The following is a 17,107-nucleotide window of genomic DNA, read 5'->3' on the forward strand; positions in this document are numbered from 1 at the left end:
TCGCACTGCCCTCTCGTGGTCACCGGAGGGCATAGCTCCGCCTACCCTTAGCTGGCAACACGGGGGTTGAAAGTGCCGTGGGGAGAACGGTCCCGTAGAGTTCTCAACTCAGATTCTCCTTTACCAGAACGAACTGCAGATCCTTGCAACGAGCTGGAGGCATCTCAAAAAACATCATGAGTGAACGAAGCCAGGCACAGAAGGGTGCATTCTGTATGGGTCCGTTTATATGAACTAGATCAGGTCAAACTAGGTGACAGAAACCAGGAGAGTTGTGGAATGTGGGGTAGAGGCTGGGAAGGGCCACAGGGGAGTTTTCTGGGGGCCTGGAAAGTCTTGTCTTCCATCTTGATCTGGGTGGTGGTTACCCAAGTGTAATCACAGGTAAAAATACATCAAGATGCATACTTGTGTTTTGTGCACTAAACTGTGTGTAAATTATAAAATGAAATTGGAAAATCCCCTTTCAGTTCATGAGGAAACGCATGATCTGTTGTTTTTGACTGGACACCCTGCCTCCATCCTTCCCCCTCCAAACCATTCTCCTCACAGCAGATGGGCTGGTTTTTTCAAATGAATATCAGATCATGCCACTCTCCTGCTTAAAACTCTGGTGTTTTCTTGTTGGATTTAGAATAAAATCCAAACCCATGACCCAAAGGGTCCAACCAGATCTGGTCCGGCCTTGCCCGCTGACCCCTGGCCTGGTCTCCAGCCACTCTGGCCTCCTTTCTTTCCCTCCAGCTGGAAATCTCCCTCTTGCTTGTCTTGAAACTCAGTACTTTATGTGCCTCTCTCCCTGGAATGCTTTCCCCAGCTTTTCTCGTCGTCCTCGTCTGAGCTCACATGTCACCTCCTCAGAGGTGACCAGCCCGGCCACAGCGCCCCCATGTGGTTCCGTTTACCCTGCATCACATCACCCCAGTGCTCCCTTCCTGACTGAGGAAAGCAGCCTCCATCTCTGGCAGAACAGGGAGACATCATGTATTCTGAAAGTCAAAATCTCAGCCAACAAAAAGACCCGCCATGTTTACCTGTGGGACAAACACAGGGACCACCCTATAGACTCTGAATGTTTCACTGGACAGATACATGGTCTCTTCCAAATGGATGCTCTCAGGATCCCTTTCAACTAGTCTTGAAGTTGGCTGACTTAGGCCTCCAAGATCCACCTTTGCCTCCCCACTGGGGGCCACACAGCCCCTTCTCCCCTCCTGACCTCAAGGTTCTCGGAAGGGAACTGAGGTTGTGGCTCAAGGGGAGAAGCAAGCCTGTGACGGGGTATGTGAAGGAGAAGGAACTGGATGTATGTGCTGGTTTCCTGCTCTGGCCAGCCCTCTCCGCCTTTCTTCTTCTTCTTTTTTAAAGATTTTATTGGGGAAGGGGAACAGGATTTTATTGGGGAACAGTGTGTACTTCCAGGACTTTTCTCCAGTCAAGTTGTTGTCCTTTCAGTCTTAGTTGTGGAGGGCGCAGCTCAGCTCCAGGTCCAGTTGCCGTTGCTAGTTGCAGGGGGCACAGCCCACCATCCCTTTCTCCCTTTCGGGAGTCGAACCGGCAACCTTGTGGTTGAGAGGACGCGCTCCAACCAACTGAGCCATCCGGGAGCTCAGAGGCAGCTCAGCTCAAGGTGCAGTGTTCAATCTTAGTTGCAGGGGGTGGAACCCACCATCCCTTGCGGGACTCGAGGAATTGAACTGGCAACCTTGTGGTTGAGAGCCCACTGGCCCATGTGGGAATCGAACCGGCAGCCTTCGGAGTTAGGAGCATGGAGCTCCAACCGCCTGAGCCACCAGGCCGGCCCCTCCGCGTTTCTTCTTGAAGGACAAGGCTGGTGAGTGAGAAAGCCTGCGTCTCACAGTTCCTCTGCCTGCTTTCTGGTGGGTTCCCTGTGCAGGAAAGTGAGCTCCATGAGGGTCAGGACTGCCTCTGTCTGCATCCGAAAGTCAAGAAGAGCACCTGGTAAATGGTCAACTCCGGCTTAACCAGGTAGGATGCTCTGAAACCTGACAGGGCTTTCAGGTGTGCCTGACCCTGGGAGGCCTCTGAGACCACCACTGCCCCACTTTGGCAATGGTGGCTCAGTGAGGTTGAGGCTTCCTGGGAGGGGGCAAGAAGTCACCTGATTTACAGAACTGTTTTCCTCAGCTTTTGCACCAGCATCATGGGACCCACGGGGAAAGGGCTAGTGTCGTCATTTGGGGGGCAACTGTGGCTAGAAACAAGCTCCACCTACCCACCGAAACATCTACCCACTCATTTATTCAATCACTCACCCACCTAACCATCTATCTGTCTTTCCATAAAACCACATAACCATTCACTCACTCATCCAAACAACTATCCATCCATTCATCTCATCACACAACCATTTGGTTACCAGTTCAGTCGTCCATCCAATCCTCCATCCACCCATATGCTCTCTATATAAAACCATCCATCTAGTCATCCCAACATACTTATCCATCCATTTATCCATCCATCTGCCAATCACGCAGCTAGCCAATCATCTTCCAATTCTCAACCATCCAACCAATCACCTAACCAACCATCCACTCACCCACCCAACTATCTAACCATATATTCATCCATTTGTCCAGATGTCTATCTGACTGCGATTCCAATTTTATTTCCCTCCTTCCTTCCATCTCATCTATCATGGGAGTCCAATTTGCGCCAGCATTCCCTCTGTGGGTTGATTCCAAGCTCATCACTCTGTGCTTGATTCTGGGGATACAGAGATGAAACCAACAGAACCTGCCCCCAGGGAGCTCAGAGTCTAGTGGGGGAGTCTCTCTCATCCTTGGTCATGACTTCCTATCCATCAGAGATTCTAGCTCCGACACTCCAAGCCCCGAGTCATCTCCCATCTCCACCGACATGGATACACCAGCCAACTGCTAACCCTGGATTTCACCAACATGGATAGACGGAGGAGCCTGTACTTACGTTTAGCATCTAATCAGATGGATCCAGGGCCTGCTTGGAACTCTGTGGGCAGTAAACGTGCTCAAGATGTCCTCAGAACGTCTCCAAATGTCCCTCCCTGCCCCATCCACTGGATCCTTGGCTCACCCACTGGAAAATACAGTCTTATCACAGGAATGGATTTTCCAGCCCAACCTTAATCTCCCCTACTTCTTTTAGTATAGTAATAGCCCGCGGAGTTTTTCTTTGGGTGACCAGCTCTCCCAGCTTTCTGTTCCTGAGGGCTTAAGCCCAGAATCCAGCTCCGTGGGTAGCGTATGACTCAGGCTTGGCCAATGAAACACAATCCTGGGGCTTTTTGTCAGAAACCCTTTGCAGGACGTGCTCTCTTTCTGCTGGTGTGGTTTTGCTAAAAGATTCTTGGAGCCATCTTTCCCACATAGGGAAGAACCTGCCTGAGAAGTAAGACCACACAGGAGAAAATAGTTTGATTGGCTGCATCCAGGGATGCCGGAAGACAGATAGCACCTAAAGTTTCTGAAGATTGTTTTTTTTTTTTAGCTTCAGCCAGTTTGAGTTAGATTTTATTCCTTTGCAACTGAGAAGGTTCTGCAAAGACCAACACACTCAGAATCCTCAGGAGTGGTAATAAAGTAGTGACACCCTACCCACTTCAAAATGTAAACGTGGTTTTATTTAATGCCTTTTATTTGTCACAAAGTACCGCCTCCTCCCCAGGGTCCCTCGTCCTAGAAAACAAGATGGCAGCATAAGGCACGTGCACTGTCCACATGACATCAGGTTAGGTCATTAAAAACAAAAATAAGCGATAGTCTTCCCGACAGCCCCGAATCGCCTCCCTCACCAATTGTTGAAAAATGATTGTCCCCCCAAAGCACAACTTGGAGCAGAATGCTTAAATTAGAACTGTGCACCACCCCACATGCCAGTTTAAAAAAACCAAACCAAACCAATGACTAAGAAAACCAACAACACAGGTACGAGAGCATAATACCGGAGTAATGAGATTAGTCCATAAATTAAAAAGAAAAACAAAAAACAAAAAACGAGCCTGTCCCCCTCCTCATCACCAGCCCTCCCCCAAATCAGCAATTCCTTGCTTTTGTTCTGTGAGTCTTGCAGAAAAGTCTGGACTCTCAGCCAGCCCTTTTCCCCAAAGTTAAATATTCCAAAACCACTGCTGGGTACTCTGCTTCTCAGGATCCGTGTTTGGATGGAAAGGCCAGCTTCTGAGGTGGTCACCAGACACGTCCTGTTGGCTGTAGGGACCCTGCCCAGTGTCCAGCATCTGGCGGGAGGAGGGAAGGTGAGGGGTCTGGGTGGGTGGAGGCACCTGTGATGGCAGGTGGCGATGCTGTGGGTTCTGCTATAAATACTCCAGCTCCAGGGCGTGCCTCAGTGCCTCCAGGTCGGCATGGCAGGATATCCGCCAGAAAGGCATGTTGTGCTGGAACACAGAACACCAGCCACAGGGTTAGTGACAGCCCCGCTCCGTGGCTCCCTGCAGCCCCCTGGATGCCGCACCCATAGTTAGCGGCTTATGAGACATCAACTCGGTCAGCAGAGCATGTGGGCATTTTCCAAATTGGGAGACACATAATGTCATCGGGCAAACTACCACCTGGCCAGTACCCACCAGCCTGGCCACACCGGTTCTATTCCCTCTGCACCTTTTCTGATCGGCTCATCCTGTGCTGCCAATCAGCCTGTCTGAACCTCTTCCCTCCATTGGGACCAGTGAGGAAGCTATTCCTTTTTATACATTTGTTCTCAGTCCTGTTACTGTGTTTCCTGGAAAATAAGACCTAGCCAGACAATCAGCTCTAATGCGTGTTTTGGAGCAAAAATTAATATAAGACCTGGTCTTATTTTACTATAAGACCCGGTATAATATAATAAAATTATAATATAATATAATATAATATAATACCAGGTCATATTAATTTTGCTCCAAAAGATGCATTAGAGCTGATTGTCTGGCTAGGTCTTATTTTTCAGGAAACACGGTAGTTCAAGCAACAAGTCTCGGCGAGGTGCTGGTGGGTCCTTAACCCTCCCTACCACCTGCTAATCTCCATCTGAACAGACAGGGCTGGACAGGCCCCGGTGCACAGGATGACAATCAGTTTCTTTCTTTGTCACTTTTGTTTTTATCGTTTTCTTTATAGCAGCTGATATTCGCTCTGCGTTACTGCCATGGGATCAAGCTTTCAATTCTAAACAGAAGTGAGTTGTTTGAAAGGAACACATGAAGTAGATGGTGGTATAGACTCTATACAGACACAACAAAAGCTTTGACTGGTGTAAGAAGTGGAGTGTTAACGTGGATCCTGGGGAGAAGTCACTCAGATGGAGAGAAATTTGTGAACCTTTCCATAGCAGAAGCATTAGCAGAGTGCCTTTCCCCCAGCTTTTCGCTGCTGTCATCAGCTGCGTGACCTTAGACAATTGACTCTACTGCTTGTCTGTAAAATGGGGATAATATTTGCTTGTTACGACTGTTGCAGCTCCTTCTGGTACAGACACATATACCAAGTGTTCAGTATGTACGGCCGCTATTGTGCCTGTCTATGCACATGGGACATAGCTGCAGAAATCTAAGACAAAGCACGAAGGAGGCAGGGCAAACGGCTATGTATGTGGAGGGATGAATTTGGGTGTTTTCAGTAGTTTAAAAAATAATAAATAAGACTACATCATGAGGACTTCAAAAGTCATTAAGGTCGGTGTAAATAAAATGTCGTGGAAGCCGACAAGGGGAAGCAGCCTCCCTTTTGGTGGCAGAGAATGGGGTGCGGCTGGGACAGGTGTCCCAGAGGAAGAGAGGCGCGTGGGGACTGAGCCGTGAAGGATGAATGAGGATTTCATGGTTGGCGGGTGGTTGAAGGGAAGGACGTCCCAGGCAGGGCATCCCTGGGGGAGCCAAGGACAGACAAGGGTGCGTGGGGGACGGTGACTTGAGAACAAAACCATGTGAAGTGGTTTTGACATGGTGTGTGTGTGTGTGTGTGTGTGTGTGTGTGTGATGTGGGGTCTCTGGTCCCGCTCCCCCCACAAGAACGCAGGATATGGCGAGGCCAAAAAAGAACACCCACGGAGCCATAGATAGGGGCGTCATACCACTATCTTCTCACTGGCGGCTGGGTTAGAGACACAGGAAGCAGGAGCCACACGATCCGCAGCCTGTCATCCGCTTCTCTCTGCCAACCTCACTTGCTAACTGCAATCCGCGCTTGCTAGGTCAGTCAGGGCAGTTATATTAGTGGCTAATGGCTAACCGGTTACAGCTGACGGCCAACTAGTCACAGCTGATGGCCATCTACTACCCGAGCCAGCACCTTTCCACGTGAGGCCGAGAGCCTGGAAACTGCTCTCTGGGACTCTGTCCCCACTGTGTGTGTGTGTGTGTGTGTGTGTGTGTGTGTGTGTGTGGAGGGGTGGGGATGGAGAAAGGCTGGTTGAGTCAAGTTCCTGTGTGTCATGATGCAGAGTTTGGATTTCATTGTGTAAGCCTGTGATACACAATGTTTTAAATAATAATCTTTTAAATCAACCGTTATTGAGTCAGACACTGTTTATTATCTCACTGAACCACCAAAACAAACCAAAAAACCCCCAGAAACAAAAACATAAACATCTTTTTTCAAGTAGGGGATGACAGAGAGAACAGAAAATGGACTTAACCAAAGTTAAATTAGTGGCAAGCCAGGAAGAATCATACATAATACAATCATGAAGTGCCTACTATGTGCCATGCACTGTGCTAAACAACTTCCCGTGCGTTACCCCTTTTAATCTGATCAGTAACCCTCTGGGAGAGGCACTGTATGTGCTTATTTTACAGATGAGGAGATGGAGCCACAGAGGGGTCATGTCTGGCTCCAGAGAAGAAACCTGGCTGCATATTTGTCACTGGAAGATTGAACCATCGGCTAAAATTGTTGCCTGCTCAATAGCCATCCTCCCTTCTTCCTGGATTCCAGAACGCTGAGCTTGGCAGCGCCGTGCCCAGAGGTAGGGGACGAATTGTGATTGTCTAAGAGAGATATGACAATCCCAGCCCTGTGTGTCAGGGTTTGTCCTGTATCCTTCCTGACTTGGGACCTGTTGAAGCCAACAAGGAAGTTGGCTGGGGGCTTCCGGGAAAGGTTTTCCTCCATGATTAGAGAGAAGCACCTGAGGAGAACTTCCTCCTTACTTCCCTTCCTATTTGGATGCCATCATGTTAGTATGTGATGCCTGGAGCTGTGGCAGACGTTTTGAGGTCAAGCCAGAAAACAAAACGCCAAGGGTGGTTAGAAAGGTAGAGCAAAATGATGGAAAAGGAGGCTTGATGAATTTCTGACCCACTGGAACATCTTAGGGTACACCTACTTCTAATCTTGTTTGGTGAGTAAGTGGTAAGTCGTCAATACCTAGGTTTTCTGCAACCTGCTGCTAAGAGATGCAGAACCTCCTCAAGACAGTCATTGGCCTTAAATTATTTACTGAATGAAAAGAGGATTTGTGATAAACATATGGATGCCCAGAGTTCTTGTGGTAATTCTGCTGCTGCGTGAGGTTCCATGCCCACTACCCAGGTGTCCTTTTGGTTTCCAGAGCACGCCAAACGCTTTCCTGCCTCTGGTGGCTTTGTACTTATTACTCTGCCAGCTCTGTACCACAATTGTTCATCTTCACCTTCCTGGTCTACGGGAGGCAGAATAATAGCCCCCAAAGATGTCCACATCCTAGGCCCTACCACCTGTGAATATGTGACCTTACATGGTGAAAGGGATTTTGCAGATGTGATTAAAGAGGATCTTGACATGGGGACATTGTCCAGAGGGCAGGGACTGGTGTGTCCCCAAAGGGACCTTCTACACAGGTGGCACACATTCATGGGCTGTCACTGGAGTCATGGATAATAAATCCATAGACAAGAAATAAACAAGGTCATTTCATCTCATGGTAAGTGCTGTGAAGGAAATAGCGTGGAGGGGGTGGAAGGCAGCCGGCGGGGAGGTTGTCTACTTTTGCTAGCTGGGTCAGGGAAGGCCTCTCTAGGGGTGCAGGGTGACACTTAAACAGGCCCCAGAGGAGGAGAAGGAGGGAGCCATGCAAACATGTGGGGGGTGGGTAGTTGAGGTAGAGGATAGCAAGTGCAAAGGCTCTGAGGTGGGTTCAACCTTGGAATGTCATATTCACTGCTACATCGCATGGCTCCGGGCACACAGTGGGTGCTCAAGAAATATTCGTGGGAGGAATGAAAAGAGGAAGGGAGGGAAGTAGAGAGGGAAGGTGAGTTTCTCAAGCAATCTCTGTCTCTCTCTTTCTCTCTCTCTCTTTTTCTCTCTTTACAGACTGTGGACTACTAGAACCAGTCTTCGACAGTGAGAATGTTCTCTTTTTCTCAAGGAAAGCAGAATGCTATCCATCATGGACAACACATGCCATCTGTTTAACGCCTGCCAGTTGCCCCAGCTCCCCCCACCCTCTCCTCACCAGCCAAGCCTTCCTTTCTCTGCAAAGATGGATTCTGGTCGCCGCCTTGCCAATCCTTTCCCCCTTTAAAAAGTGTAATTCATTTTTCCGGGAGGAAATGAGTGAAGGTGGAAGAGAACGCCTCAGCTGCCTCCATCCCAGGCCTGATGGCTCCAGAGCACAGGTGGATTTATCACGTGTGGAGAGGTTGAGACAAATGACCCACTAAAATGGAGATATTAACAACCCTGTCGGCTGAAACAGTCAAAGCCCCTTGTCCTGTTGCCATATTTCAGGCTGCTCAGGTGTCTGGTGGTCTGGGCTAATGACTCCCATCCATCAGGCAGGGAGACTTGCTGGTGCAGAGCGTTTCTAACTAATGGGCTGTGCTGCTGCTTCAGACACTGGCAGAGGTTTGGGGGGGAGCTCAGTGTATGAGGGGTGTGCCCTCGTCTTCTTTGGTGGACTCTGCTCTTGTCTGATCAACTCAGGGGTGTGGACTGACAGTGTTTGAAACTCCTAAGTCCACCCCCTTCCTGCCAGGTGTTTGGAGCAAAACACACATCAGTTTGCATGTATCAGCTGTGTGACCTTTGGTAAGTTAATTAACCTCTCTGAGTCTCAAATCCATCCTCCACAAAATGAAATGGAATGATACCCACTTTGCAGGGAGGTTTGAGGGTTAAGCAAAATGATGATGTCAGTAATAAAGTGGGGTAGGGCATGCGGTTAGCTCGAGCCCCCCTACTACCAGTCACAGCCAGCTGTGCCAGTCTCTGCCAGCTGCCCCCCAACTTCCGTTCTCCCCTTCTCTCTCAGAAGCTCCCATTCTTTTTTTTTAAAACTAAGCATATAGTGCTGAGATAAAGGCTACATCTCCCAGCTACCTATGTAGCAAGGTGTGATCATGTGACTCAAATCTGGCCAATGGAACTCGAGCAGCAGTGATGTCCACCTATAGCGGCTGTGCCCTTAAAGGGAAGAGGTGCCTTACCCCGCCCTCTTCCTGGTGGCTGGAGTATGACCTTGGGGTGGTGGGAGCCACCTTGGACTCTGTGGAAAGAGTAGTACTGGGACAGGCAGAGCAACAAGACAGAAGGGGCCTGGGTCCCTGGTGCTGGCACAGCAGTCCTGGTGGCTTGCGGACATTTTACATGAGAGACGAAACCTCTTTTGTTGAAGCCGCCATCTCTGGCAACTCACACCCCACTCCACAGAACCTGGGCATCACTGGCCCTGCTGTGGCCCGCTGACCCAGCCCTGCCAGAGACCACCCACCCACACCCTCAGCAACATGCGTCTCCCAGGCGCTTTGAGCAAACAAGAAGTTTGAGTGAGTTTTCCTGTTATGTGCAAATCAGCACTCATATTTCCTTTCTCTTCTGGTGCCACAGGAAAGAGAACCCCCTCTCTTTCTTCCCCCAACCCCTCGGCCCCGAGGAGTAATAGTAACAGAGCTTTGGATTATTGAGAGCACACCATGCACAGTTCCTCTGCTGGGTCCTATGTGCATATTCTCAGCAGCCAGTGACAGATAAGGAAAGACAGCTCAGAGAGGGGGTGTCATCTGCTGAAGGCCACACAGCCATAAATGGCAGAGCTAGGATATAGGGCAAAACTCCCCTCTTCCCCCGCTCTGGGTCGCATGTTTCTGTGGGAGCAGGACTGGCAGAGGTGAGGTGAGGAAGATACCTAGGACACAAAATTTAATGAGGCACCTCCCTCGGTTCACCTTCCAGCTGGCACCGTCCAGGAGGGTGACGCTAGACCAGCACTTCTCAAAGGAGGAAAGGCCTGCCCCCTAGTGGTCACTGTGGAAATTCCTAGCCGTGTGATTTTTGACGGTCATGATTTGGGGACCCTGTGGCAGGGGGCAGGTGTCCTGCCTCATCCCACACACCTTGGGCCTAAATGATTTTCGAATGCGCTGCCAGATAGTCAACCAAGTACAAAACTCGATCATAATAACCTGAGCCTGGACTCTTAACTCCATCTTACACATAAATACAGAGTACCGTCGCATACAGAGTATGTTTTGCATGCTTTTAACAAAACCTAAATTTTCCAGGGGTGCACCTACTGGGTAAGTCAAGGGAAGCCTGTATTTTGTTTTATTCAGAACCTTTCCATGAGCTGCTTAGCGGTTTGGAGAAGTCAGGTTGCGGCCGCAGCACCTCACCTGGTTCATGAACGGGAGGCTGCACACCTGTGTCGGTCTGCGGTTGCCAGGTCACATCCACAGCAATGGCAGTGTGGATGTGGGCATTGGAATTTTGTGCCCAAACGTTCACCTATTGAAGCCCACGTTCTTTTGAGTATAAATGACTTTCGCTCTATTTCTCTCTGACATTACCATAGATACAGACCTTTTGGACAGTATGGTTTGACGTAGCTTATACTATCCAACCGTATTTCATTTCAGGACAATGAAGGGGTCATTTTAAAGCATCTGCTGCCTCTCCGGTTGGGGGGAAGGCGTGTATATGGCATGGGCTGCTCCACGGCTGTCCCTGTCATTCTCCAGGTAAGAAACAGGGCAGGCACGGGACCCCAGGCCTAACCTGTCCTCCAGTCCAACTTCGATATAAGCAAAGCATAGTTGGATCGCTGTCATAGGCTTAGAGCAAAGGGTTGAGCTATATCTGAACTTGAAGGAAGGTAGAGGGGCTCTGGATGCCCCCGGGGGCCCTGGCAGTGGGCTTCAGGCAGCCGTACCGTATAGACACGACCTGGCACGGTGTTTCTGGAACCCCAGTAATTCATGTGATAATTCATATGAATCATACCACTGTTTGGCCATAGCCTGTGTATTGCCTCTATTACTACAATTTACTTAATATTTTCCCCTCTAAATCACTTTATTTTTAAAGTTAAAAATATATGCCTTAAGAAGATGAGCTCAGAGTAAAAGCTGAAGTGCTCCCAAGGTCCCCAGGTCCTCTCTGACCTCACCTCCCACCACTCCCGACTCACCTGGTCACCTCTGTGGCCAAGCTGGCTCCCTGCGGGAAGCTCCTGCCTTCAGACCTTTGAACTTCTTGCATGCCCTCCCTCTGATATCCACTAGGCTTACTCCTCCTCCTCTGCCCTCTTCCCATCTTCGCTCAGATGTCACCTCGCACGGAGGCCTGCCTTGACTACTTCCTACACTTGCAACCTGCACTGCCCCCCACCCCCGTACCATTCTTTACACTAGTTTCCCCCAAAGCTCTGCTCACCAGCTGACACTCATGTTATACTTATGTGTTTATTGCCTGTCATCGGGCTGTGAGCTGAGTGAGAGGGGAGGGCCCTACCTATTCTGCTCACTGCAGGATCCCCAGTTCCTGCAACAGTGGCTGGCACACAGTAGGTGCTCAGCTAATGGAGCTTACACACTAGCTGGTGGATCTGTGATTAAGCCACCAATCACACGGGTGATCCTTTCATGACAAGAGGGGACAATGTCCTGAAGAAAGAGTAAGGACAGCTGGGGCAGGGAGTCACAGGTAGGCCTGGCTGGAGTGGGAGAGTGGGAGCTGGTCAGGGAACTCTTCCCAGCACAAGTGTTGCTGAAGCTGAAGCCTGAAGGATGAGCTGGGAAAGGGGAGGAGCCTTTCCCGTGGATAGAACAGAACATTTAAAGCCTTCTAAGCTCCCCTCTCCTGAGCCCCACTCTCAGAGCCTAGGGACCTTCCCACTTCTTATGGGTTCCGCCCACTGAGACCCTAAACATTTTTGCATTTCCTTGAATTTGTTGCTGGGGAGGCCAGGGGGAAACCAAGTCCCCTAAATTAAGCTCTGTGACATTAACAATCCACTCCCCAGGCCTCTGGGTGGGGGGTGGCAGGCTCTCTGGGATGCTGTTGACAGGTCCAGACCCAGGACTTTGGCAGCTGTTTCTTTTCCAAGAACAGAGCTGCAGCCCCAGAACCCCCTGCCCCGCTCCTCATGGGCCTGAGATCACAAATGCAGGACTTTCTTTTTCATTAGCTTAATGCTGTCTTTATTAACTGGGAAGGGTTCCTGGAACATATGATTAGTAAGTATTAAATAAAACACACAGACACACACACACACACACACACACACACACCACACCACACACCAGGCCCCCACCAGGCTGCCCTGCCAGAGTGTTTCTGGGTTCCCGAGCAGTTGTCCCAGAAACAATCCAGGGGCTACCTGGGGTGGCAGCCAAGCCTAGAGCGGGATTTGCAGAAGGAAATGACTGAGGCCGCCCTGTGACGTGCAAATGGGAACGGACCAGCAAGCACAGAGCCTGGGAAGGCGGGACCCCGCCAGTGACAGGCGGTGGAGGAGTCCGCGTACTGAGCCCTGGAAACCACAGGGCGACTCAGGAGAGGAGAAGCAGCCCGAGACGAAAGACAGAAGACAGAAGAAGTACCTTTTTTGCTCCCTGCTCCTCTTCGACCCCGTCACCAATCACGATGTAGACGGCTTTCCTGCCGAATCGCTGCATTATCCTCTCGAAGCAGCTCTCCTTCCCTGTACATATGGGAGAAGGGAAGAAAGACAAGACGCTCGATGAGGACCAGGAGTGTGGCGAATAATGGCCGCCAATGCAGTGTCTGCTGTGTGCAGCCATCCTCCTAAGGGCCAGGTATTAGTCATTTCACCCTCCGGCACACTTCTGAGGTGCACGCTGCTGTCATCCCCACATGACAGATGACAATGCACAGGTGCAGAGAGGTTAAGAGGCCTGCCCAGGGTGACACAGCAGGGGGCGGAAGCAGGCTCCAGAATCTGTGCAGCTGTCTGGGGTAGGAGTGACTGATCCCTTTTACAGCTGCAGACACGAGGCAGAGTGGTGAGGACGACTTGCCCAGGGTCCCAGAGTTAGGAAGCAGAGGTGCGGGCACTCACAGGTCCACCTGGATAACCACCTCCCCGTATTCTCCTTCTTCCCACTGTCTGGGCAGCAGCATAGATCCAGACATACTGGGTTCAGATCTTAGTTCATCCTGCTCGTGTCAGCAAGTTTAGGAACCATAACAATAATGAAAATAGCAACAACAGCAGCAGTAATCGTCATGGCTGTCACTCTCTGAGTTTACTATATACTAGGCTCTCTGCCAAGCACTTCACCTACATCAGGATTTCTCAGCTTTGGTGTCATTACCATTTGGGGCCGGATACTTCTTCACTGTGTGGGCTGCCCCAAGCATTGCAGGATGTTTAGTGGCATCCCTAGTTTCTACCCACTAGATGCCAGTAGCAACTCTTCCGGTTGTGAAAATGAAACATGTCTCCAGATGTTCCCAGATATCCCGTAGGAGGCAAATTACCCACCCCCCTCCCCGCTTTGTCACATGTTGGGAACCGCTGACTTACATTAGTTCATTTAACTAACAAAGCAATCCTTATGAAATTGGAATCAACATAATCCTCGTTTTAGAGATAAAGAAACTGAGGCTCAGTGTTCTGAAGTGTCTTGAAGGTGAGGGATGTGGTAGGAGGAGAAGTTATAATAATCGTAAGATAGCTTCTATTTTTGAGCACTTGTGCTCTGCTGAGAACTGCTCAGTGTTTCACACGCACTATTTATCATATGCTGGGAGGTACTGTGATCACCCATTTTACAGACTGGGAAGCTGAGGCACAGAGAAGTGAGGTCACTTGCCTTAGGGCACCCAGCTAGCAAGCATAGAGCCAGGACTCGAACTCAGACTGCCTGTCTCAAGCGCGTGAGCTCTGAACTCCTCCATTATACTGCTCTAGTAGCCATCACCTCTGTTGCAGACCATTTCCTGCTCTGCGGGAGCAGAGGTGGGGTCAAAGCAGAGGATCATAGCTGTCTTCTGAGTTAACAGAATCACACACCCCAGTCTTTTGCCACACCACTTTGCAGTGGTTCCCACTAGAATAGGAAGCTATTCCCCACCCCATTGATAGTGCATTGGCCATGTGACCTATGTTGATCAAAGGAACGTTAGGGACCTGCCATGAGAAATGGGCATGGGTGGTTTGGCTTGGCCTCCCTCACGTCTGCCATCTGTCATGAGAAGAATGTGCCCCTGGATGGCTGCCAGTCTCGTAACAGGGAAATAACGTGGAACAGACCAGAACCTGGAGTCAAGCCCAGCAGAGCCACAGCTGACTCACAAACCAAAGAGTGAGAAATAAAAGCTGGTTGCTATAAGCCACTGAGTGTTGAGATGTTTGTTATGCACCATTATCAGAGCAGGAAACTGACTATTGAAAAAAATATGAATTTTAAGTTAAAACAGGGAGCTAGAGCTGGGAAACGCAGTCCATAGCTGAGTGACTGTGAGTGCTCAGGAATTCTGTTACTGGGGAAAAGAGGAAAACAAATTCCTTGACTAGTTCCAGGTCTTTGAACTTCAGGCTCCCCAGGGGGAAACAAGAGTCATGCCACCACTTCGCTGATGGCATTTGATTCCTCTGACACAGAGGTCCCATTGTAGAATCTCTAATGGCCATTTGGGGCCTGAATTTCTGTGACTTTAAAAATTAAAGGCATTTTAGACCTACAACAATGTTCAGACCTACAACTCTAATAACGGCAAAATTGCTCTAAGAACACTCTTCTAAAGTACTATAAATCTGTTTCTTGCTCCAGAAAAAAACAAGGGTAAACAATTTCTAATTAAAAACATCTTAGCTAACTAGATTTATTTTGCATTATTAGACATTTTTAGGTGATACAAGAATAAAAAAATGTCAGCAACCTCCACATAAAAAAATAAACCAACCAGGATTACCTGCCCTGATGATAAACGATGCTGTTCATTTCTAGTTACTAAATTCTATTATCTCATAAAAGCTCTGAGCCTACGGCTTGTTCTCTTTATTAGTAAGGGAGATAAACAAGTGTTAGAGGGGCGTTAAAGCCGGCTGCCGCCAAGTGGAGACTTGCTCCCTAAATGAGAACAAAAAAAACCCAATTTTCTCTCTATGAGGTTCAAGGTTAAATTCGAGGTAATTTGATGACTTGTACCACCTAAATTAAAATCCCCTTATGTACCAGGCTGTGGTGGTAACTGTTTTCTCCTTCTTTCTTAGTAACAGAATTCCATGAGTTTTACCTGTGCTTACAGTCACTCAGCTATGGACTACATTTCCCAGCTTCCCTTGCAACTACTTGTGGCCACAGATTAAGACGGGCAATAGGAGGGGAGCAGAAGTACTGTGCATTCCTTTTGAGTCTTGGCTTTAAAATATTGGACACGCATTACTCCTTCCTCTTTCCACCCTTCCCATGGGCCGGAATGCTGATGTGGCAGGACCCTGATTTGACCACACATGATAAAACTACAAGGGATGGTGGAAAATAAAATTGGAAGCACCTGAGTTCCTGGGTGAGTATAAGGAGAAGGTGACCCCACCATCCTAGATTACCTTCTGGTCTGTTGACAAGGGAGAGAGAAATAAGCTTTGACTGTGATGTAAACCCTTGCATTTGGGGTGTGTGTGTCAGACCAGCTTTGCAAGTGTCCTAATACACACACTTGGGAAAACTGAGGTCCTAACCAATTTCCCTTGGTTCAAACAAGCAGGTTGTGAGGGTTGTTTTGGGACTGAGTCACGCCTGCGGACACGTTCTTGAGCTTCCCCAGTGCCGTTTGCCTTACACTTTCCATGCCCACGTCAGGATGAAATGCCGACCTCGCCCTCCCGCCCCGCGTCACCTGAGGTCGGGGCTCCCCCTACCTGTCTTGGTTGCACTGTAGATATTCTCAATAGGAAACACGGAGCCCAGTCCGTACAGCAGGACTTTGGCCAGAGCAGGAATTAGTTGAGTGGTGGTGACCAGCACATTGACACAGTTGGGCCTGAGGACAAAGGAGACTGGGGATCAGAACTCCAGGGGACCACAGGCCAGGCCTCCTGACCCTGTGGCACGAGCCTGGAGCCGGCAAGAATTCAGGTGGGGTTTGGAGGCTCTGGCTAAGTCATCTTCAGGTGAGGGTAGGGCCCAAGGATTCTCCAGCTGCTTTTCTCTTTTAAGCCTGAAGCTGCCTGACATGTTGAAATGTAATGTGAGTGTAACACTTTCTTATTTAAAAAGCAAATGTTTGTTGCAGGGGCCACACCCTTAAATAGCTGCAGGAGCCTATCCGTAATGTAAATGATATGGAACAAGTGAAGGGTGTCAGGGACAGGTGGGGACTGGGGTTCAACGGGAGGGCACATGCCAGTTCTGATCCTCTGAGAGAGCCCAGAAACCTGGAGCTAGGGACTAACTTTCTCAGTCTCGGGGACAAAGTGTGTATCCAACAAAACATGTCATCGGGACCAGATGCAGCTCACGGGCTGCCATTTTGTAACCGTTCATGTGTTGGGCCATCAAGATTGCGTTACCAGGGGAGTAATTTGTTCTCTGGCCCAGATGATCTGATTTAAGAGCAAGAGGCAATTTAGTGGGAGGCTCAGAATGAAACCGGACCCTCCTTCCCTCACGTAAATGACCGTGACGCTCTCTAAAACGGTTTTCAGAGGGGGATGTTGTGACGGGTGGGTGGGACCAGATGGACCCAAAGTACAAAGGCCTTTAGCTCCGCTGGGTCCTAAGTCGCTGAGGCTCTTTGCTCAGTGATGGCACAAGGTGTCCAGGGTGGTTTGCACACCTCAGCTTTATCAAACCTCTGGACAGTGTGCAAGTAAAAATTTTGGGAGTCCTATTCCCTCAAGTGTGGAAATGGGGGAGCCACCACCCTAGACTGGGAGAAAG

At 49.4% G+C, this 17,107-nt stretch overlaps 1 protein-coding gene across 4 annotated transcripts in view; it reads right to left on the bottom strand.

Moving 5' to 3' along the window:
* Positions 1–3,600: 3,600 nt before the first annotated feature.
* The window catches only part of EYA2 (EYA transcriptional coactivator and phosphatase 2), a 224,994-nt gene continuing 211,487 nt past the window's right edge, over positions 3,601–17,107 (bottom strand). For all 4 annotated transcript variants that reach the window (XM_033095320.1, XM_033095321.1, XM_033095323.1 and 1 more), the window contains exons 14-16: positions 16,087–16,208; positions 12,800–12,900; positions 3,601–4,396 (exon numbers count right to left, since the gene is read on the bottom strand). In XM_033095320.1, coding sequence (XP_032951211.1) covers positions 4,316–4,396; positions 12,800–12,900; positions 16,087–16,208 — 304 coding nt within the window. In that variant the 3' untranslated portion in view covers positions 3,601–4,315. The remainder of the gene's footprint in view (positions 4,397–12,799; positions 12,901–16,086; positions 16,209–17,107) is intronic.

Source organism: Rhinolophus ferrumequinum, chromosome 23 (assembly GCF_004115265.2).
Source record: "Rhinolophus ferrumequinum isolate MPI-CBG mRhiFer1 chromosome 23, mRhiFer1_v1.p, whole genome shotgun sequence".
Classification (NCBI taxonomy): Eukaryota; Metazoa; Chordata; class Mammalia; order Chiroptera; family Rhinolophidae; genus Rhinolophus; species Rhinolophus ferrumequinum.